This window comes from Panulirus ornatus, chromosome 2 (genome assembly GCF_036320965.1).
Source record: "Panulirus ornatus isolate Po-2019 chromosome 2, ASM3632096v1, whole genome shotgun sequence".
NCBI classification, from domain to species: Eukaryota; Metazoa; Arthropoda; class Malacostraca; order Decapoda; family Palinuridae; genus Panulirus; species Panulirus ornatus.
The window spans coordinates 96875500-96899249 of NC_092225.1; the positions used below are offsets into that span (position 1 = coordinate 96875500).

Consider the following 23750-nt stretch of genomic DNA (forward strand, 5'->3'; position numbering starts at 1 on the left):
GTAAGGTTATTTAATGTATGTATGACTCATGGTGAGGTGCCTGAGGATTGGCGGAATGCGTGCATAGTGCCATTGTACAAAGGCAAAGGGGAAAAGAGTGAGTGCTCAAATTACAGAGGTATAAGTTTGTTGAGTATTCCTGGTAAATTATATGGGAGGGTATTGATTGAGAGGGTGAAGGCATGTACAGAGCATCAGATTGGGGAAGAGCAGTGCGGTTTCAGAAGTGGTAGAGGATGTGTGGATCAGGTGTTTGCTTTGAAGAATGTATGTGAGAAGTACTTAGAAAAGCAAATGGATTTGTATGTAGCATTTATGGATCTGGAGAAGGCATATGATAGAGTTGATAGAGATGCTCTGTGGAAGGTATTAAGAATATATGGGGTGGGAGGCAAGTTGTTAGAAGCAGTGAAAAGTTTTTATCGAGGATGTAAGGCATGTGTACGTGTAGGAAGAGAGGAAAGTGATTGGTTCTCAGTGAATGTAGGTTTGCGGCAGGGGTGTGTGATGTCTCCATGGTTGTTTAATTTGTTTATGGATGGGGTTGTAAAGGAGGTAAATGCAAGAGTCCTGGAAAGAGGGGCAAGTATGAAGTCTGTTGGGGATGAGAGAGCTTGGGAAGTGAGTCAATTGTTGTTCGCTGATGATACAGCGCTGGTGGCTGATTCATGTGAGAAACTGCAGAAGCTGGTGACTGAGTTTGGTAAAGTGTGTGGAAGAAGAAAGTTGAGAGTAAATGTGAATAAGAGCAAGGTTATTAGGTACAGTAGGGGTGAGGGTCAAGTCAATTGGGAGGTGAGTTTGAATGGAGAAAAACTGGAGGAAGTGAAGTGTTTTAGATATCTGGGAGTGGATCTGTCAGCGGATGGAACCATGGAAGCGGAAGTGGATCATAGGGTGGGGGAGGGGGCGAAAATTTTGGGAGCCTTGAAAAATGTGTGGAAGTCGAGAACATTATCTCGGAAAGCAAAAATGGGTATGTTTGAGGGAATAGTGGTTCCAACAATGCTGTATGGTTGCGAGGCGTGGGCTATGGATAGAGATGTGCGCAGGAGGATGGATGTGCTGGAAATGAGATGTTTGAGGACAATGTGTGGTGTGAGGTGGTTTGATCGAGTAAGTAACGTAAGGGTAAGAGAGATGTGTGGAAATAAAAAGAGCGTGGTCGAGAGAGCAGAAGAGGGTGTTTTGAAATGGTTTGGGCACATGGAGAGAATGAGTGAGGAGAGATTGACCAAGAGGATATATGTGTCGGAGGTGGAGGGAACGAGGAGAAGAGGGAGACCAAATTGGAGGTGGAAAGATGGAGTGAAAAAGATTTTGTGTGATCGGGGCCTGAACATGCAGGAGGGTGAAAGGAGGGCAAGAAATAGAGTGAATTGGAGTCATGTGGTATACAGGGGTTGACGTGCTGTCAGTGGATTGAAGCAAGGCATGTGAAGCGTCTGGGGTAAACCATGGAAAGCTGTGTAGGTATGTATATTTGCGTGTGTGGACGTGTGTATGTACATGTGTATGGGGGGGGGGGGGGGTTGGGCCATTTCTTTCGTCTGTTTCCTTGCGCTACCTCGCAAACGCGGGAGACAGCGACAAAGTATAAAAAAAAAAAAAAAAAAAAAAAAAAATAATAATATATTTATTTATTCATTTAATTTTGCTTTGTCGCTGTCTCCCACGTTAGCGAGGTAGCGCAAGGAAACAGACGAAAGAATGGCCCAACCCACTCACATACACATGTATGTAAGTACACGTCCACACACGCAAATATACATACCTATACATCTTAACGTATAAACTATATATACACACAGACACATACATGTATACACATGTACATAATTCATGCTGTCTGTCTTTATTCATTCCCATCGCCACCTTGCCACACATGAAATACCCCCCCCTCATGTGTGCGAGGTAGCGCTAGGAAAAGACAACAAAGGCCACATTCGTTCACACTCAGTCTCTAGCTGTCATGTAATAATGCACTGAAACCACAGCTCCTTTCCACATCCAGGCCCCACAGAACTTTCCATGGTTTACCCCGGACGCTTCACATGCCCTGTTCAATCCATTGACAGCACATTGACCCCAATATACCACATCGTTCCAATTCACTCTATTCCTTGCACGCCTTTCACCCTCCTGCATGTTCAGGTCCCAATCACTCAAAATCTTTTTCACTCCATCTTTCCACCTCCAATTCGGTCTCCCACTTCTCCTCGTTCCCTCCACCTCTGACACATATATCCTCTTTGACAATCTTTCCTCACTCATTCTCTCCATGTGACCAAACTATTTCAAAACACCCTCTTCTGCTCTCTCAACCACACTCTTTTTATTACCACACATCTCTCTTACCCTATTATTACTTACTCGATCAAACCATCTCACACCACATAATAAAAATTTGGGCTTACATAGGATGAAAGATTAAACCACATCTGACTTATCATTTTTATACACAACTGCTTCTCCCACCTTAGGAAGGTAGCATCAGGAACAACAAAACCTATACTTAAAATACAGTGGAAGTTGGAAAAATTTATCAATGATTGGAATGAAAGGAAGCATCTAACAATGTTTTATCAAAAGTATTATATTCCTAAAAAACATAAATTTGGTTAGTCTAAGACTAGAACTGGAACTAGTAATGTAGAAAATGAATGACAATCTTCATTACACACAGTGCCTGGAGCTATGGTTGTGTTGAACATGACTTACAAATGACAAAAGACTGAATCAATGTTGCACAAATGTCCACAAAAACTGTCGGGAATTTACAACAAAGTCTGAAGTTATAACCTGTTTTTACTCTAAAACAGTTAAAAAATGTAAATGTGACATGAGCATCACCAGCTTCTAATTCTTACAAAACTGCATTAATATCCATCTCAGATCTTTCCATACATTTCATTCATGCTGCACTGTAAAAACTTTAAATCAGAACTTCTGGTGGAGCCTACTAAAGCTAACTTTCAAAGGAGTCCAAAAATGTAAGGATAACAATGACCAGGAAAGTGTGTGAGTGCATAATCAAGAAAATACTTAAGAACTTGAAAATGAGCCTTGGTATGGCTAGCAACTTGGTAAATTATTCCCATCTCCAAACTCTAGTCTCTCAAATGACATTATACTTTTATTCAGACCTTATTAATCCATTAATACAATTCCAGGGTATGATTTATTATGCAGGCCTTTTACCTTTATTTTATAATACAGGTTTCCTTATTTCAAAGCATAGACTGTACAAATACTGTGCTCATAAATGCTGGCAATGCAGAATATTGTCAAATTTACCTAACTCTAAATACTGTCTGACAGAACAAATTAAATCTGAATGCCCACTGCACTGACCACACGAAAGAGGTTTCACATACACGAGATTGTTAATTGCAGCTTTTACAATAGACACAATAGCTGTTATGTGAAAGTATGAACTGTACATCATTCCCTGCCAAAATACAGTTTCCCCTGTGGTACACTCAATATTTGTGATGCAGTTAATATTAAAGTGACTGGTAACATTCAGCTCTCTTAACTTTTGGAAGCATTATAAAAAACACTGAAAGGTGACAAAGGAATGCTAAACCTGCAGCAGAGTCTTTGTAGACATGGTTTCCTCTTACAAAAAAAGAAGATGGAGATTTTTACAAGGTATGTCTAGCAGTTTGAACAATAACAGAAGCAAAAGTCTAAAAAATAAACATCAAAAAACTAATAAAAGCATTCACTGTCTTAAAATGAAAACTGCGATGAGTAAATATTTGATTAATCAGATCAAAGTAATATCAATAACACTGAGGCAAACAAGTTCACATATGATTGTATCATTTCTAAAATTGTAACAACTACTCATAAATATAAGAAATTAGCTATCATTCATACAGCAATATGTGCTGTCTATAATGTTTATCCTGGCAGATGGGAAGGATATCCATAAGGCTTGATCACAGACACTTTTAATAATCACATATAAAAATGTAACATGCAAAAATAAATACTTGCACTGTCATAATTCAACTAATTTTCCATTAAATCTTGATCTTAGACTTATTTAGACTTATTCGTACATTCAAGCCATTCATTTACATGAACTTTCTAATGGAAAATGCTCCACACTATATGACTGAAAACAGTATGTAGAAAGTCATTTTCTATTGGTGTCAAAAGTATAACATAACACTTCACAAACATAGAACTGAACACAAGAAACATATGTATCTTTTATAAGTGGAGACAAAAAACAAGATAAAGGATTAAGTCCACTTGTCATTCTGTTTCAAAATATGAAAAAATAAGACCACCCAACCAAGTCGACTAAAACTCTCAAGTATCCTTTTGAACTTTAAAGGCTATCATCAACTTAATCCAAGCTATATCAATTGCAAGTTTCTCCATGAGTGATACCCTTTTCTTACATCAAATGTAACATGTATATGGTTATGGTATAAAACCCTTCAAACTATCATCATTCCTTCATCACGATGATACATCATACAACTATCATTCATCCCTTTGTTGATTTTTAAAGCAACTATTGTCTTCATGTTTTATATGAATATTTCTCTCAAAAGTTTTACTTTTTCTTGCTTTTGCCTAGTGTGAGAGTGTGACTACTAAGCTGCTGGGTGGCTACTTGATGTTTACGCTTCTGAAACTCTGCCTTTTCTTCATCCATCCGTTTCTTGAGTTCCTCATACCGTTTCTTCTCCTCTGCATGTTCTCGTTTCAGGGTATCATATTTTGTATAAAGCTGTAAAAGCACAAAAAAAATGAAGTGATAACAAATCTTCATCTCAATATTACTATTTTTTTTTACATTCATCAAACTTGAAATATACATGCAAAATGGCCTTGACTAATCAAAATAGTTTTATCTTCATACAGACAACCAAATTACTGAATAAATTATCAAGCATTCCAAGAAACTACATTAGGGAAGCAAGCAACTCATGGCCTTCAAAAACAGAATCATTAAAGTTATCCTTCTAGCCTGTCACAAGTGCCATGTCAACCAAGTTAATATGGTACAATGAATATTGAACTGAAAAGTTGGATCTTACAGTTACAAATGCCATGGCCTAAATACTTTCCATATTTAGGTGGGTAGTATTTGGTAGGTAGCCAATGATTAAGAAGGTATATTACCAATACTACCCGTCTGGGTATCAGGAGGGTTAGTGACAGCCACATAGTGAACCAGCACTTTAGTAGTTGTCAAGCTGCACTCCAATGACCCAGATAGCTGTCTTTTCTTTCTGCCTCATTTAAACTTGTAGTATTGACATTCTGTCTATAAAAACACAATCTCTCCTTGTCACACATAACATTTGAGAAATCTTAACTCACACAACTCATTCTTCGTACCTCTAGATTTTCCTGTGGTAAGCAACATGCACTGGCCCTACCTTTTGGCAAAATGGTAGGAGCAGTAGACAGAAGTAGTTGGTAGGAACATTTGGGCAGGAGCATTAGGTAAAACATTGGGCAGAAATAGTGGGTAGAAGTAAGGAGCATTGGAGTTCATTAGTTATGGAGACTCTATTGCCATGGCCACCCCCTTGAAGGAGTTCCAGTTGAAAACAGGCATCAGACATACATATAAATAAATAGATCTATCTATCTCTCAGATGCTCATTCCCTTTGGGAAGTCCCTGAAAGGGGTAGCCACAGCAAAAGAGTCTCTCTCCATAACTGGTGAACTTGAGTGCCTCACCCTTAAAAGGCCACAAGCAGAGGACAACTCTAGTGCAGCTTTCAGAGGCTCCTACCTAGGGTTCCAACCAATTACTGGGTACAATAAATACATCTAAAACAACTAAAGCTAGCATAATAATCTAAAAATAAAACTTACTTCCTTCTCAACTTCCTTGAGTTCCGTCTCCTTCTCCTTAACTCTTAACACAAATGTCTGCCTCATCTCATCCTCCTTGCGCTGTAGTTCCTCACGATGCTCTACACGCTTTTGCTCAAACGTTTGCTGGAAGCTCACAGGCTGGTTATCTTGACCCACATCAGTGAAGCCCATCTGGGAAAATTAATGAAGCCACTTTTGTCAAAATATTAAATCATACTATATATTAGTTATAAAATCTTACGAAACAATAAATTACCTACTTCAGAATGGTCTAGACTATGAGAGATACAGAGATAAGTAACCAGATGAATCAAATAATATTTTAATATCATCTACTATGATAAAAAATTTTCTCAAACTTGTTAGGCACTCTGTAAACTAAACACTTTATGAGTGTTTCATTGAATATTTGTGCTTTCTGCACTGCAGCATAGTTACTGGGAATGCAGAAAGACTGGATGAAAAAACATCTGTATTATAGAAATATCAATAACATTATTAAGATTCATGGTCAAATGTGCTAAGTGAGCAACACCATAAAAAAAAGTGCAAAGTAAATAACTAAAGGTTACCGAAAAAATGCCAGAAAGCACACTAATGTAAATTTTTTCACTAAAAGATGTCATTTCAGGGTACAAAATTCACATATCTCCCCAAACCCCAGAGATAAAGGGGTAAGAATTCTACCAAAGCATCTTTTGTGTATTGTTAGAGTCACCTCACAGGAATGGAAGCAGGGGGCTGAAATCACATCATCTTGCATTATCACTCCAAAAACTGCAACATACGAAAGAACGAAGATGATGTCTTCGAAAGATCATGTTGGTGTGACTGAATGTAAGAGGATGAACTCAAGAAGGGAAAGCCAGTTGTTATGCCTGAGAAGAAAATCTGAATATTTTGGCTTTGAAACTAAGTTATATGGGGAGCAAGCTGAATGATTCCAGAATGTTTAGCGGATTCAATCTGGGGTTAGTAAAAGGGCAAGTGGGAAGGGGAAGTTGGCATTTCTAATGACAGTGGAGCTCTATGGGACTGTATTAAAGTGTACAGAAGCGAGTCCAAGAATGATGCAGGTGAGAATGAAAGCCGACTCTGAAAGGCAGGTGACTTGAGTGTTTATGCACCTGGTAGTGAGAGAGAAGGATGACGTGAATTTTGGGAGGAGCTTCATGACTGCTTGGCTATTGTGATACAAGGGATCGAATCTTGCTGCTACAGGATCTGAATGCAGAAGTGGGTGATGAGGCAATTATGGGTATATTATAATGGGGTGGCATGGTTTCCTAGCATAAATGTATGAGAGTAAAAGCTTCTTGATATGTGTACTGAAAAAGGAATGGTGAGTGGAAATATGCAAGTATATACAGATGAGTGGGGTTAAGGGTTAACTGGCATTACTAGATTATGTGTTACAAGACACTCTTATGGAGGAGAGCTTCTGGATGCAAATATGTTGAGAGGGGCAGCAAGAGGGATTTCTAAAAATTCTAAAGGGGAGGCAATTGTGAAAGTTTGAAGCAGTTTTGGAAAGAGGAATTGTTATACACGTTAGCTTTATTTTTAACGAGGAAATGACAAGTTTGAAAGAAATAGCGGAGGTGGGTACGTATAAATAAGAGGGCCTGTTTGCAGAGATACCATGAGATATTGAGTGGAGAGTGGCATAGGGTTAGAGTACATAAAATGAGAGGAGTGAAGAAGAGTGGAAGGTATTCGCAAAAGCAGTGTTTACATATCCACATAGTGTGCATGGCATGCAGAAGGTGGGATGTGGACATTTAAAAAGGGGGACTCAGTAGTGAGACGAGGAAGTTATATCGCCAATGAAGGAGAAAGAAGAGGTGTATGAATGGTATATACAAGGGATGCTTGAGCACAGAGTACATGAAAGCTAAAGTGTGGTTACCTGAAAATGAAGCTGTTGTTCATGTATATCTGCCACTACTTTACTAATATAGAAGATGCAATTAGGAATAAAAATAATGTTGGGTACCTATTTTCTACAACTTCATCTTTCTGTCCGTATTGGGTACCTATTTTCTATAACTTCATCTTTCTGTCAGTCAAAGGCTAATATTCAAACAATGGTGAGGAATTATCATGTAAATACTTCATTGTAAAAGAATCAGAAGGCAACAAAGACACTTGACGGAATTGAGCATTCTTGTCTTTACTAGCTTGCAAGACTGAAACTGAGCAACCCTGCACTACAAATATATGCTCCTACCAAAGGTATATGTAGCCCTGAAAACAAGAAAGCAAGCCTAAACACTGAATGCATGTTTCACACCAGATGAACTGAAAGTTTTCCTGGATAGAATGCCAGATCAGTATAGGAAAGAATACAAAAGAAAGCAAACATCAACAGACCTTTGGTCATTTATTGGCTGTTCTGACCGTGGAAGAGATCAAAAACATACAATTTCATGCCAAAAGAGTTGATAGGCAAATATACAATATTTATATCCACAGTGGCACAAATAATATCAAACAAGAACTTATTTGTTTTGTCTACATAAAAATGTATCTTTGGTGTTACTTTTGACTACTTTCATTAATAAATCATTCTATATGTTAACAATCCTCCTGAATAAATTGCACGGCCTCAGTCAAAATTAAACACTTGTCCAGTGAGTCTGCATTAGACTAGTCTCTCCTAAAACAGCAGCTCAGGTTAAGACTAGCTAATCCACTGATAATTCTGAGTGATTTATCACATTACCTTTTCATGTCTTTTCTATGCTAAATAAGTTTGTCTCCTAGAAGGCCCTTTCAGAGAATCAGTTTTAAGTCTAGGAGTCATCTTGACAGCTTACCAATGTACTCGTATTTTTTTTCCTGTAGGGCAACCAACACTGTATACAATTTAGAAAAAAAATTGTAGATGCACTGGTGAATTGCATGGGGTAGACTAGCTTCTTTCACGTGAATTTGAATGCTCTTCCTATGAAGCCTAGAATACTTTTCTTTTTTACTTCTTTAAACTTCTTAACTCAGCTTTAAGTCATCCAAGATCATAAAAAAAAGATCAGTTTTCTCATTTACATTTTACAGCTTATCACAATTCATATTGTAGCTTGACTTCTTGTTTTTACTGCAAATGAGTAAAACACTGCACTTATAAATATCAAAATTCATTTATCACCTGCAAGTCCAGTTTGTTAATTTGATGATGTCAGGATGCAGCTGCAAAGTCAATTCATATCACAGTTCTTACTTTTCCAGTTTAGTGTTGCCAGGAAATTTTGATATCTTGCAACACAATACATTATCAAGGTCAATGTTATATACAATAGAAAGAGAATGGCCCTTAAAGTGATTCCAGCACCACTTATTACATATAATCAATCTGAGTCTTGCCCAGTCATCATTAATCTTTGTTTATGGCCTAAATCAATTTCCTGATCACCAAAGTTTAACATCTTTCATGCTATGAGACCAAATTTTTGCTAGTAGTGTTTGATGCAGGACTTCACTAAGTGCCCTCTAAAACTCTAAACATATGATGTCAACTGCTGTGCTTTCACCAAATATGTTCATTATATCTTAAAAGCAATCTAGCAGAATTGTTGGACTAATGATTTTCACTGATTTACATTTGTCTCAAACAATTGTTTCCAAAAGTTTGACACTTACAGAAGTCAAACTACTTGGGTGATAATTCCCAGGTAAGGACTTTGACCTCTCTAAATATCAGTGGCACAACTTCAATCCTCTGGAACTTTCCCTGAAGCAAGTGACTTATCTAAATGAACAAGCAAGAACTTAACTGTCTTGTTTTTAACTTCTTTTCTTACTCCTGGATAAATCTTATCAGGACCTCCTCTTTTATTTACGTTCATGCTATTCAATCTGAACAGTCTATCTATGACATGTTTGTCAAAATTTTGCAAAATGTTTTCCTCTGCTAAAACACGTGTCTTCAGTGATAAATACTTATGAAAAAAAAAAAATCCCATGGCTTCAAGGTTCTGAACCAAGTTGCAATTCTTCAAAAGTAATAGACTAATTGACTGTATAAGAATTCTCTTGCTTCTAAAACATCTATAACATACCATGGGGTTCTCTTGCTCTTTTAAACAATGTATCCTTCATCTTAACATTTACTTTAATGCGTAAGTTCAATCACAAATCAATGAAGTGTGCTGAACAAGAAATATTTTATCAACTGATATCAAATCTAATTTCTGCACCTGTTACAAGCCATGAGCCATGGCCAACTGAAGCTATGGTTGCCATTATAAAAGCTCTTTCAGCAACCCACATTTATCAGGCTAAAGCAGAACATAACCAGACATCAGTGTAAAATGTCTAGGCAATCCACTGGGCACCCAAGTATTTCTATGCATGTCATCTTTCTCCACAGAAATAAGAATTCACCACAAAGCAATGCCCACCATCATTTATGATTTCAAGGGGGATCACTCTTAGATAGATATAATAATGGAAAGCTGAACTTTGAGCAGTAGCTTGGACAAATGGGGTGGGGTAAAATGACTGCATGACTACTTTACTCTATTTTTTAAAGCTACAACTGGCTGGGGCATGAAAGATTTCTTTTTCTGAGAGAGCTGCTGAAAATCTGCATCATTTTCCTGCTGCTTTAATGTGACAGGAGCCCCAAGTCTTAATCCTTCAAGCTAACAGAATCATCGATGGAAAAAAGGACAAAGTCCTACTTCTACAGTAATGTTTTCATGAGCAACTATAGCAAAGTGATCTATTACCTATATAGTACAATCTTCACATTCATTCACAAGCAAAAATAACTTAAAATATCATACCGTTTCAAGGACCTTCTTTCGGTAGAGTTCATAATGACGCTGATGAGTCACTTCGCGCATATCCTCCATATTGGTGCGAATTAACATCTCTCTGAGCTTGGTAAAGTCGCAATGGCTTTCATTTTCAACTGAAACACAAAACAACAGAAGTACTACTAAAGCATGAGTTAAGAATACATACATACATACATACTAGGGCATGTGAAACATCTGAGGTATGCCATGGAAAGGTTTGTGGGTCCTGGATGTGGATAGGGAACTGTGGTTTTGGTGCATTACACATGACAGCTAGAGACTGAGTGTGAGCAAATGTGGTCTTTTTTTTGTCTGTTTTCCTGGTGCTACCTCACTGATGCAAGGGGTTGCAATGCTGTTTCCTGTGGGGTGGGGTGGCGCCAGATGAAGGCAAGCAAGTATGAATATGTACATGTGACTGAGTTTGGTAACATGTGTGAAAGAAGAAAGCTGAGAGTTCAGTAGGGTTGAGGGACAAGTTAATTGGGAGGTAATTCTGAATTGAGAAAAATTAGAAGTGAAGTGCTTTAGATATCTGGGAGTGGATTTGGCAGTAGATGGAACCATGGAAGTGGAGGTGAGTCACAGGGTGGGGGAGGGGGGCAAAGGTTCTGGGAGCGTTGAAGAATAGTGGGGGAGGGGGCAAAGGTTCTGGGAGCGTTGAAGAATGTGTGCAAGGCGAGAACATTATCTCAAAGAGCAAAAATGGGTATGTTTGAAGGAATAGCTGCGAGGAATGGGCTATAGATGGGGTTGTGCGGAGGAAGGTGGATGTAATGGAAATGAAATGTTTGAGGACAATATGTGGCATGAAGTGGTTTGATTGAGTATGTAATCAAAGGGTAAGAGATGTGTGGTAATAAAAAGAGTGTAGTTGAGAGAGCACAAGAGGGTGTGTTGAAATGGTTTGGTCACATGGAGAGAATAAGTGAAGAAAGATTGACAAAGAGGATATATGTGTCAGAGGTGGAGGGAACAAGGAGAAGTGGGAGACCAAATTGGAGGAGGAAGGATGGAGTGAAAAAGATTTTGAGCGATCGGGGCCTGAACATACAGGAGGGTGAAAGGCGTGCAAGGAATAGTAAGAATTGGAATGATGTGGTATACCGGGGTAGATGTACTGTCAATGGATTGAACCAAGGCATGTGAAGTGTCTGAGGTAAACCATGGAAAGTTTTGTGGGGCCTGGATGTGGAAAGGGAGCTGTGGTTTTCGGTGCATTACACATGACAGCTAGAGAATGAGTGTGAACGAATGTGGCCTTTGTTGTCTTTCCTAGCACTACCTCATGCACACATATGGGAAGTGGGGTGCTTTCATGTGTGGCGGGGTCACAACGGGAATGGATGAAGGCAGCAAGTATGAATATGTACATTTGTACATATGTATACGCCTGTGTATGTATATGTATGTATACGTTGAAGTGTATAGGTATGTATATGTGCCTGTGTGGGCGTTTATGTATATACATGTGTATGTATATCCCCCCGGGGATAGGGAAGAAAGAATACTTCCCACGTATTCCCTGTGTGTCGTAGAAGGCAACTACAAGGGAAGGGAGCGGGGGGCTTGAAATCCTCCCCGCTCAATTTTAATTTTCCAAAAGATGAACAGAGAAGGGGTCCAAGTGAGGATATTCCCTCAAAGGCTCAGTCCTCTGTTCTTAACGCTACCTCGCTAATATGGGAAATGGCGAATGGTAGGAAAAAAATGATAAAAATAATAATAATAATAATAATAATAATAATAATAATAATAATAAAGAAAGTAATATCTATCCATCTGTCTATATCTTTGACAACTGTTCCCTTCTGGAACTTCCTCAAGGGGGTTACCACTGCAACAGTCTCTATAACTAGTGAACTCCAGCACTGCTTCTAGCCTTTAGTGCCTAACCCTTAACAAGCCACTGGTGGAGGGCAAGTATAGCAAAGTGTTTGTAGAAGCTACTATGTAATGTTCCCACTGACTACTACTACCTAATGCTCCTATCTACCACTTCTATCTAATGTTTCTACCTAATGCTTCTACCTACTGCTTCTATCTATTGCTCCTACCATTTTGCCATTGCACTCACTACAGGAAAATCTTATCATAAAGAATGACCTGAGAGAGATAAGGACAGATTGTATGTTTGTGGACAGACAATAAGAGTGAAAGAATACTACCCATGTATTTCGTATGTAGTAAAGAACACAATATAATGAGAAGCAGGAATATGATCTAAATGTGGATTTTCCCTCAAAGGTTGTCATTAAGTAGGTAGTAGTTAGTAGGTAGCCAGTGACCAGGGAGGTATATTACCAGTGCTGCCCATCTGGGTACCATCAGGGTATTAGAAGGGTTAGTGACAGGTGTGTAGTAAGCCATAACTACAGTGGTTGTCAAGTTGCACTCCTCTGACCGAGGTAGCTGCCTCACCCATACGTGGACTAATGGCATTCTGTCCAGAAATATACAGTCTCTGCTTGTCATACATAACACTTGACAACACAACTCACACAGCTCATTCTTTGTAACTCTGGATTTTCTTGTGGTGAGCCCTATGTGCTAGCCCTGCCTTTTGGCAAAATGGTAGAAGCAACAGACAGAAGTAGTAGGTAGGAACATTTAGGTAGTAGCTTTAGGTAGAAACATTATGTAGTAGTAGTCAATAAGAATATTAGGTAGGAGCCTCAAAAAGCACTGCACTAGACTTGCCCTCTGCCAGCGGCCTATTAATGGTGAGGCTCTAAAGGCTGCGAAGCAGCATTGGAGTTCTCTAGTTAAGGAGACTATATTGCCATGGCCACCCCTTTGAGGGAAGTAACTCAGCTGTGTTTTGCTGATGACACGGCACCAGTGGCAGATTCAAGTGAAAAACTGCAGAAATTGGTGTGTGAATTCAGGAGTGTGTGTGAAAAGAGAAAGTTGAGAGTAAATGAGCATAAGAGTGAGGTTATTATGTTTAGCAGTGAAAAGATGGGTAGTTGGGGTGTGAGTTTAAATGGGGAAAATGTGGAGGAAGTGGGGTGTTTCAGACACCTGAGAATGGACATGACAGCAAATGGAAGCAAAGGTGAGTCATGGGTGGGTGAGGGGGGTAAAGATCCTGGAAGTAATAAGGAGAGTGAAGAAAGATCAACATCAGGGAAGCAATTATAGACGTTTGAAGGCATGGCATTCCCAATTATGCTGTATAGATGTGAGGCATGGGATGGAGTGGATGAATGTGTCAGAAATGAAATGTGAGGACAATGTGCAGTATTAGGAGGGATGATCAAGTAAGCAATGAAAAGGTAAGAAAGAGATGTGGTAATAAAAGAGTAATAAATAAAGTTGAGAGGATGTGTTGATATGGTTTTTAGATATGGAGAAAATGAGTGAGGAGAGCATGACAAAGAGGATATGAGTGTCAGAAGTGGAGAGAACAAGATGGAGAAAACCAAACTGAGATGGAAAGATGGAGGGAAATATGGAAAGAAAGATAAAACACAATGGATGTGGGATGAGAAAGTGTTTAAGTGAAATGAGAGGCTGCCTGCACATGAGCACAAAATTGTATTGGGAATGGATTTAATCACTTTCTCTTCTTTCATACCTGTCTGCCATTTCCCACTTTAACAAGATAACATCAGAAACAGAATGATGTACATATAGTATTTGGATGCTGTATTTCTTTTAATTGCTGTGCTTGCCAAAGTCACAGTATGTCTATAAAAGAAGAGAAATGTAAAAGTAAATTTTTTACAGAGCATTTAATGCAAATGAGTGGTGTTCAGTTCACATCACTTGAGAACCAAAGCATACATGGTCCACTGCTGACACAATGCAGTTATGTATGAGATGAAGTGTGGCAAAATCAAACTTGACCCCCTTGCCCTATGCTGCAATGTTAGTTCACTTTCCCTCTTCTATAGGTACTTTGGTATGTGCTCCCAAGAGCTGGCCGCTGATGTGCCTACATCACGAGCTAGACCATGCAATACTCAGCAGGCTGCTGTGTCACAATTATTGTGTGGCCATCAGCAACTCGAGGGTGGGTCATTTTGATACCTGCTTCTTTCCCTACACATCAAAGCTTTGGAAATCTCTACCCTCTCATGTCTTTCCCAATAACTATGACCTGGCACATTTCAAAAGACATGTTTTTCACTTTCTCAAAATTCGTAAATACTTTGACCCCCTTGCCCTACGCTGCAATGTTAGTTCACTTTCCCTCTTCTATAGGTATTCCTTTGGTTTGTGCTCCCAAGAGCTGGTTGCTTATGTTCCTACACCACGAGCTAGACTATGCAATACTCAGCAAGCTGCTGTGTCACAATTATTGTGTGGCCATCAGCAACTCAAGGGTGGGTCATTTTGATACCTGCTTCTTTCCCTACACATCAAATCTTTGGAAATCTCTACCCTCTCATGTCTTTCCCAATAACTATGACCTGGCACATTTCAAAAGACAGGTTTTTCACTTTCTCAAAATTTGTAAAAACTTTCCCTTGTCTCTTCTTTTTCCATTTCATAATTCTCTCTGTATTTCAATTAAGGCCCAGCCTTGATGGGGATTTTTGTCCATGACTGGAACCTTCAACATAAAAAAAAAGAATAAAAATGAGACTGGTGGTAAAAGTGATTCATATGGGGTGAAGCATGGGAGATGCCAATCTCCCATCCTCTGTTTAAAGCTTAAGGTGACTAGAGAGTACAGAACAGGAAACATGCCACTTAAAAGAGGAATATATTAAACACTTCTATGTCAAAAAAAAGTGCTATGCATGTGGGTAGATCTGATAAAATCACCTAAGGAAGTACGAGGGAAAAGACAAGAAACAGAGTTAATGTTTTCAAGAACTGATAAAACAAAATGACCTTAAGAGAAAGATATCAATTATACTGCGACAGAGTAGGAGTGTTATGCTAAACAAATGCACCCATTTACAACAACAGAAATGATTATAAGCAACCTAGTTAATCCCTAAGGACTGGGAAGAAAGAATACTTCCCATGTATTCCCTGTGTGTTGTATTAGGCAACTAAAAAGGGCGAAAGTGGGGGACTGGAAATCCTCCCCTCCAGTTTTACTTTTTCAAAAGAAGAAACAGAGAAGGAGGCCAAGTGAGGAGTCTTCCCTCTAAGGCTGTCATCTGTTCTTGAACACTACCTTGCTAATGCATAAAATGGCGAATGTACAGAAAAAAAATTTAACACTAATTTCTACATTCCAATTTGAATTCAAAATAGTAAATGCAATTTATTCCTGTACTGCCAAGGTAGTTCTACTTACAGATATGGAAAGTCCAACAACCCTAACATAAAATTCACTTCCTCTGATAATCATTTTTCACAGGGCCAGTCAGAGATATTACAGGAGAAAATGGCCATGACATCAACTGATTCACCTGAAAATAATTTGTCATAAAACATATGAAGACACTAGCTGGTTGTGAAGCAACACAGGTTAGGAGTGTTAACCTAAACAATTTGCACCCATTTGTTGACAGAAGTGTATATAAGCTATCTAATCTTGAACATATTACTTTCTTCATTCCAACTGGGATTCAAGAAAATAAATGCAATTTAGTCCTATACTGCTTTGGTAATTCAACTTGCACATGAAAAGTCCAACCACCCTAATATAAAATTCATTTCCTCCCATAAACACTTTTCACTGGGCCAGCCTATCATTTAAGATATAAACCTTATGAAAACACTAGCTGAAAACAGTAGCTGTTTCCTCTAAACCATGGACAATGCATATGGGACATACTGAAGCTCCTACACTCACCTTGCACAGTGCCCCATGGATACTGACGAGCTCTCACCATCTTGTTACCAACTCTAACAAAGTCAGTGCTTCCAACAACTGCAAATGGAATCTGGCTGTTCATCTCAGTATTGATCTGAAATGAAAAGTTTCAATACTTGTAGTCATTCTGCTACTGTGCCAGTCTATTTGGTTTAAATCGATCTATGATCAACATCCATGGTTAATCAGTAAGGGAACAATATTTCAGTAATCTAACATTAAAAAATCCTAAATACGTATAATATTTTCATACTACACGTAGTCTACAAATATGAAAACAATTCTACCCATAATATCAAGTATTCACCATGGTAAAAAATGCTAATAACAAAATCAATGGATCAAGTACATTTACAAGTAATAATCATAACCCTAACTACCATTATATGAGACAGCTTGAGAGTGGACACAAGTGAATAATGCCATAAGGCCATTTCTTCATGTTCCTGGTGCTCCATCACTATGTGGAATATGGCAAATGTATGAAAAAATTCTGCAACCAATGTATATAAAGCATTTTCCCCAGTCCTTAAGCTATCCCCATGCAGGATATCCCTGCCTCACCCCCATCCTCTGATGCCGAAAAACTATCTATATTACCCCTTGCATCAATGTAACACCTCATCTGATTTAATTAAAATGCACCCTGCAACATCTATTACTTTTTCACTTTTACAACTATTCCCCTTCTTTCATTCTGCAACTCCTTCCAAAATATTTCTAATTTTTACATGCTTTCCACTCATCTCTTATCCAAGTCTTCATCTGATCCTTTCTCTGCATGTGATCTTCACTCTCTATACAGTTAATTCTCATGTGTTGTCCTATCCCAGCTTTCCTAAGCAAATTTGTCTCCATCATTTTTTTACTGCCTTTTTTCACTTTTTCATTCTACCTCACACTGCCACTTTCCCCTGTTCACTTTTTTACCACACATGTTCTCCAATACCTGCACCATACTCTCCTTGATGATGTACTACATACCCTCCACATCATCCTCATCCCTCTCTCCACACGCTGCCATTTTCTTCTCACTTTTTTACAGTATTCCAGCCATGTTTCTTGTTCACTCCATCTCTCTACTGTTACCCTCATATTTTAACCCCATGATCTATGTATACTATACATCTTGTCGTGATCCTCACCTCTGCTATTACTAAAAAAGAATCATACTAATTCAACAACAATCCCCTTTCTAACCTCACATCCAACATTTTCTTCCTGCTAAAATGAAATCTATCAATCCCTTATGCTTGCTCCTTCTCCCACCTATTCTACTAATATATTTACGAATTAGCCTTATTCTTATGAAAAGTATTTGCCAGGAACATGCCTTATCCTGCAACCTGCCAAAAATGCAATATCTGCATTAACACCTGGCACTGTTCTCCCCAACCCCAGAAATATATTCCACTTTTACTACAGACTGAAAGAGGATTGCCCTTCCAAGTACAAACAGTTGAGAAACATAACAGGAGGAGCTGGGAATAACTAAGAAAAGTAGGAGCAATGTAGAAATGAAAACAAGAGACCATACAGAAATGTCCTGAAAATAAACACAGGCTTAAACATATCACACATTTCTGTAGGAAATAGGCAACCAATAAATGGATATGGATAATCTCTACAATCATTGCTTTCCACCAATTCCATGATAACAGCAGAACAGATAAATCCCAAACATTGTCTTACCTTGACCATAGTATCATCATCAGTGGGGAACTGGTAAATCTGAATATTGTTAATTTTTATCTCTTGCATAATACGCTGCTTGAATTTTGTTAACTCAGCCTTGGATATAGTGTCAGCTTTGGCAATGATGGGGATGACATTTACTTTAGAATCCAACTTCTTCATACAAACTAAGTCAATACTCTTCAACCTGGAACAAATATGAAAACTGAGCCCTTTGCAAAACAAGAGAGATTTCAAGACATATACAAATAATTCCCACACATAAAGGGTTAAAAATAAGCAAATTCTACTTTATAGAAACAAATTTTAAACCTTGCATCTGCCTCTGTATACTGGGTATCCTTTGAAAAATATATTTTACCTTTATAAACTGAATGCTCCTTATGAAGTCTATGATCATGTCTTTACATATGACTATGCCTTTAGGAAAGAAAATAACCTAGCTTAAGGAACTGTAAACAAAACGCACAGTAACCGTTAAGTTTGAATGGGGAGAACCTTGACAAAGTAGTGCGCTTTAAGTACCGAGGAATGGACGTAGCAACAGATGGAACCACGTGGGCTGCGACAAGTCAAAGGACAGAAGATGGAGCTAGGATCCTAGGTTCATTAAGAATTTTGTAGATGGTGAGGTCAGTGTTTGCTGAGGTAAAGATGGGCATGTCTGAAGGTATAGTAATCCTGACAGTGTTGTATGGATATGGGTCTTGGCCCCTAAATGTAAAACAAAGGATGATGGTAGACAAGTTGGAAATTATATGCCTGCTGACAATATGTGGTGTGAGGTGGGTTGATTATGTAAGGAGAGCCAGCGTGAGAGAGAAGCATGGCATAATTGGTTATCTAACTGAGAGAGGTGAGCCTGATATGCTGAAAAGGACGACATACAGAAAGGATAAGTGAAAAAAAAGACTATGAGGATCAGCATGTTAAGGAGGTAGGGAATAAAGGAGGAGGAATGGTATGAAAAACTCTTTGGGTAACGAAGCTTGAACATTCAGGAGAAAGAGAAGTATGCATTAGATAGAATGAAATGAATTTATGAGGTACATAGAGGCAATATGCTGCCAATAATGAACCAGGTAAAGTCACACAGTCTAGTCAAGTCACGTAATACTATGTGGGGTTGGGTTGCAGATGGTAAGCTCTGGTTCCAGTATCTTATACATCACACCTAGGAGGTGAAAATATGCATCTTAGACCTCTGTTCATCTGATCCTGACTACTTTATTCAGGCCCAATGATCAACTAGGTATAAAGAAAATAAATGATGCATGAGTATTTTTTTCATACTTGATCAGTTTCCCACATTAGCAAGGTAGCACCAGGAAAAGATGAAGAAAGGCCACATCCACTCACATCCATTTTCTAGCTGTCTAGTGTAATGCACTGAAAATACAGCTCCTTATCCGCAACCAGCCCCACAGACCTTTCCATGGTTTGCCCTAGATGCTTTACATGCCCTGTGTCAGTCCGCTGACATCATTTTGACCCCAGTATACCACATCATTCCAAATCACTCTATCCCATGAACACCTTTCACCCTCCTGCATGTGCATGTTCTGGTCATTCAAAACCAATTTCACTCCATCCTTTCATCCTAATTTGGTCTCCCCATTTTCCTTGTTCCCCCCACTTCTGACATATATATATCCTCTTTCTCAACCTCTCCTCACTCATTCTCTCCAAATATCCAAACCTTTTCAGCACACCCTCTTCAGCTCTCTCATCCACACTCTTTTTATTACCACACCTATCTTTTACCTGTTTATTACTAACTCAAATCAAATCATCTCACACAACATACTGGCCTCAGACATTTCATTTCCAAAACAGCCCTATCAACAGCCCATGCCCTGCAACCATATAATATTGTTGGGATTCCTATACCTCCAGAAAATATTAATTTTTGACCTAGAAGATAATAGTCTCTCTTTTCACACTTTCTTCAGCACTCCCAGAACCTTCGCCCCATCATACATCCCATGAAGCACTTCTGCTTCCATGATTCCATCAATTGCCATCTCCACTCACAGGTATCTAAAGCACTTCACTTCCTTCAGTTTTTCTCCATGCAAACTTACACCCCAACTAACCTGTCTATCAACCATGCTAAACCTAATAATCTTGCTTTTATTCACATCTACTCTCAAATTCCTCCTTTAACACTCTCTTCCAAACTCATTTATATAGATATATGACACTAGAGAATGGACGCGAGATGTAGCCTTTCTTTGTCAGTTCCTGGTGCTACCTTACTAATGCAGGAAACGGTGATCAGGTACAAAGAAAGATTATTTATATACAATATATCTAGGGGAAAATGGGGAGTAAGAATACTACTTTCGTATTCCCTGTGTCATAGAAGGCAACTAAAAAGGGTGATAGCAGAAGGCTGGAACCCTCCCCTTCTTGTATTTCAATTTCTAAAAGATGGAACTGAAGAAGGAGCCAAGTGAGGAGTGCCATTCCAGAATGATATGAACATCACACATGGTTACAGCACAGGCTGAGTACCCTTTATCCAAAATGCCTGGGACCAACAGTGTTTCGGATTTTGAGTTTCTTCGGATTTTGGAAAATCTAGGTATACAAAATATGATATCTTGGGGATGGGACCCAAGACTAAACACAAAATCCATTTATGTTTCATATACACCTTGTACACATAGCCTGAAAGTAATTCATACAGTATCTTTAATAATTTTGCACATGAAACTAAGTTTGTGTAACACTGAACCATCAGAAAGCTGTATCACAACCTCAGCCACCCATGTGGACAATCTGTGGTTGTTTGGCATCACCTTCATCCTGACTATGAATTTATATGGTGCTGATAAGCAATCTTAAAAGTAAAAAACTATAATACCATTAATACAATGAAAAAATAATGTGTTTAGGGTACCTAAGCAGCACAGTAGCATCAGCATAATACCTGTATCAGCTGTTAATCAATAACAACAAAGAATTGCAGGTTTTCAGTTTCCACCTATGATGCTGTGTTTTGATTAAAAGATTACAGTACACTGTATTGTACTTTTTAGGTTTCACTGAGATATGAAAACAAATAAGCATTTAATTCATGATAATTAAAGGTAGCTGTAAATGTAAACTATGAGAAAAAATTCAACACAATAATGTTGCTGGTCATGTTACACTTAAACATGTCATTTCAAGGTAAAGAAATTCATATTTCACACGAAAATAATGTTCTGCAATTACCAAAGAAAACTTGATCTCTCCTTACAAAAAAGAAAATGCAGCAACAAATACTAGAACTACATATGGCCTGAGAAAGTAGAGGGGGAGGGTACATCACTGTTGACATCAGCATGATAAGGAACATCAAAAGAAGATGAAGGATCAGGACATGGGTCCTCTAGGGATGAGGAGGCATTCTGCTGGATGGATGTTTTAAATGTTTCCTCCTGAGTCATCTGCCTCATTAACAATGGTTTTTGTATTAGAGTCTCTTTGATTTTATAAACTGACATGATTTCTTGTTCTGTTGTGAATGCACACTGCTCTAGTCCTTCAGTAAGTCCATCACATATTTTCACCATGTCGCCTATATGCACTTTTTCTGCAGTGTTAACAGTCACCTTCATTGTGTCTATTATCACAATCACCTTGATTCAGAACCATTTCAGCTATTTTGCTGTTACTCATAGGGGTATCTGCAGGCCTTTTTGACATTTTCAACAAAATTTTGTACCACAGAGCAGAGAATAAGCAAAAACAGTGAATAATGCACATAGGTCTGGCAGGGACAATAGTTTGTTACAAAATGGCACCAACAGAGCATCAGAGCCCAGCATGGGAAGGTGAGGTCTGGTGAGGATTTTTTCACTTGTAGTGTCTGCTCAAAAAGTTTTGGATTTTGGAGCATTTCAGATTTCCAAACAGATGCTTAACCTGTACTATAACCACAAACTGTTTTATGAGAAAGTGCTACAACTATAAGATCAAATGCCATTTCCCTTACCCATGACCTGTAGGACATATGAAGTATACGCAGGCATGGATTCGAGTATCATGATATGCAGAGAGGCTACGTTTGATCTTCAGTTCCTCCTGTAGGTAATCATCAAACTGCTTGTCAATGTAGTCAACAATCGCTGTGAAACTGTCACCTTTGTTAATCTGGTCTCCATAACCTACAGTGTCAACAATTGTCAGCTGTAAGAAGAAATAACCCAAATTTAGATATAACAAATAAAATACATGAGCCATACACATTAACTTACCTACTCCTCTAATCCTAATTCCAATAAAAATACATATATATTTCATAATTAATGAATAATTTTATTCATTAACTATAAAACCCTAATATTCTGCCTCACTCCCAGTAACTTACGCATTATATCCTAATCATGTGGAAAGTTTTTCTTGAGCAACCAGTTTCTATTGCATATTCTGGAAGGATCTATTCATATAAGCAACTTTTAATATGTGCTGTACTGCAAGTACTAGTCATGGAACATCATCACTACAACAGTGCACATGAACACATTCCCATTTCCATACATTTCATGAATGCAAATCCAACTGACTAGCAAGGAGATATCTAAAATTTTCCGTGTCTTCACAGTCAGTGCCTTTCAAATCTAAAGAAACTATCACTGAACTGATTTTTCAAAAAAGTGGAACATATCTACAAAATTTCTAAGATTTTCCTCAACCAGCGAGAGACTACCTAAAATTCACCTTTACGGAACCTAAGCAATCTCACCTCTAGAGGGTGATCATGTAAATGCTTGGATTTTACAAGAACTTATCAAAACAAAAGTAACAAGCAACTGATATGACCATGTCAGCAGCTAGTTCAGTTGACAACAAAGAAAAAAATTTAACTTAAAAATGTGGCACTTTGCAGTGAACCTAAACCTCAATTAAGTTATAAGCTATAGTAATTCCTTAATATCATCCACAACTGCAATGTCTTCCTGCTAATTTGACTGCAGAATATTTTCCTAGGCATAAAACAAATTCTAACATTATATGCAGTGAAACTACAAGCAAAGAAGCACCAAGAAAAATTCTAAAACTAAGATATAAAGTAACCACAAATAAATAAACACTAGAAAAAGCAATAGGATGTTGAAATTAAAAACGACGACCAAAACACAAAAAAAAAGTTAAAAATAAAACTACAATCAACAGTTATAAGAATTTCATTCAAACTGCAGAAACTTACTCTTGGGAAAATGAGGCTTAAATTTTGGCACTTTGATCACACATCAAAGTATCAGCATATTTACAATGCACAGTAACTTGAGCTATGGTGGCCCTCTAATGACTCAAGAATTTCCTGGTGCATATGTGACAAAAAAAAAGTATCCCATGAAACCTTAAATTTATGGTAGTGAATGTTGTATATACATAAAACATAGGAGATTTAAGCTCTAATAATGGATAATATATTTTTTCATAAGGAGATGAACCAAATCTTATGTAACAACAAAATTTTTCATTCATATGTCTGCAACAATGGGACACTAGGCTGAAAAGATCTGTATGTCTCAATCCAATGAATGTTAAATAGCAAAACATAAAAAACATACATACACACATTTAGTCCCACATTAGGATATTTTCATCATAGGAGGGA

General features: G+C 38.1%; 1 protein-coding gene across 3 annotated transcripts in view; it reads right to left on the bottom strand.

Moving 5' to 3' along the window:
• Positions 1 to 2442: 2442 nt before the first annotated feature.
• Septin2 (septin 2) overlaps positions 2443 to 23750 on the bottom strand; it is a 52065-nt gene continuing 30757 nt past the window's right edge. For all 3 annotated transcript variants that reach the window (XM_071680330.1, XM_071680321.1, XM_071680339.1), the window contains 6 exons: positions 22122 to 22315; positions 18134 to 18323; positions 16421 to 16535; positions 10645 to 10772; positions 5855 to 6028; positions 2443 to 4753 (listed from right to left, as the gene is read on the bottom strand). In XM_071680330.1, the coding sequence (XP_071536431.1) occupies positions 4577 to 4753; positions 5855 to 6028; positions 10645 to 10772; positions 16421 to 16535; positions 18134 to 18323; positions 22122 to 22315 (978 nt within the window). In that variant the 3' untranslated portion in view covers positions 2443 to 4576. The remainder of the gene's footprint in view (positions 4754 to 5854; positions 6029 to 10644; positions 10773 to 16420; positions 16536 to 18133; positions 18324 to 22121; positions 22316 to 23750) is intronic.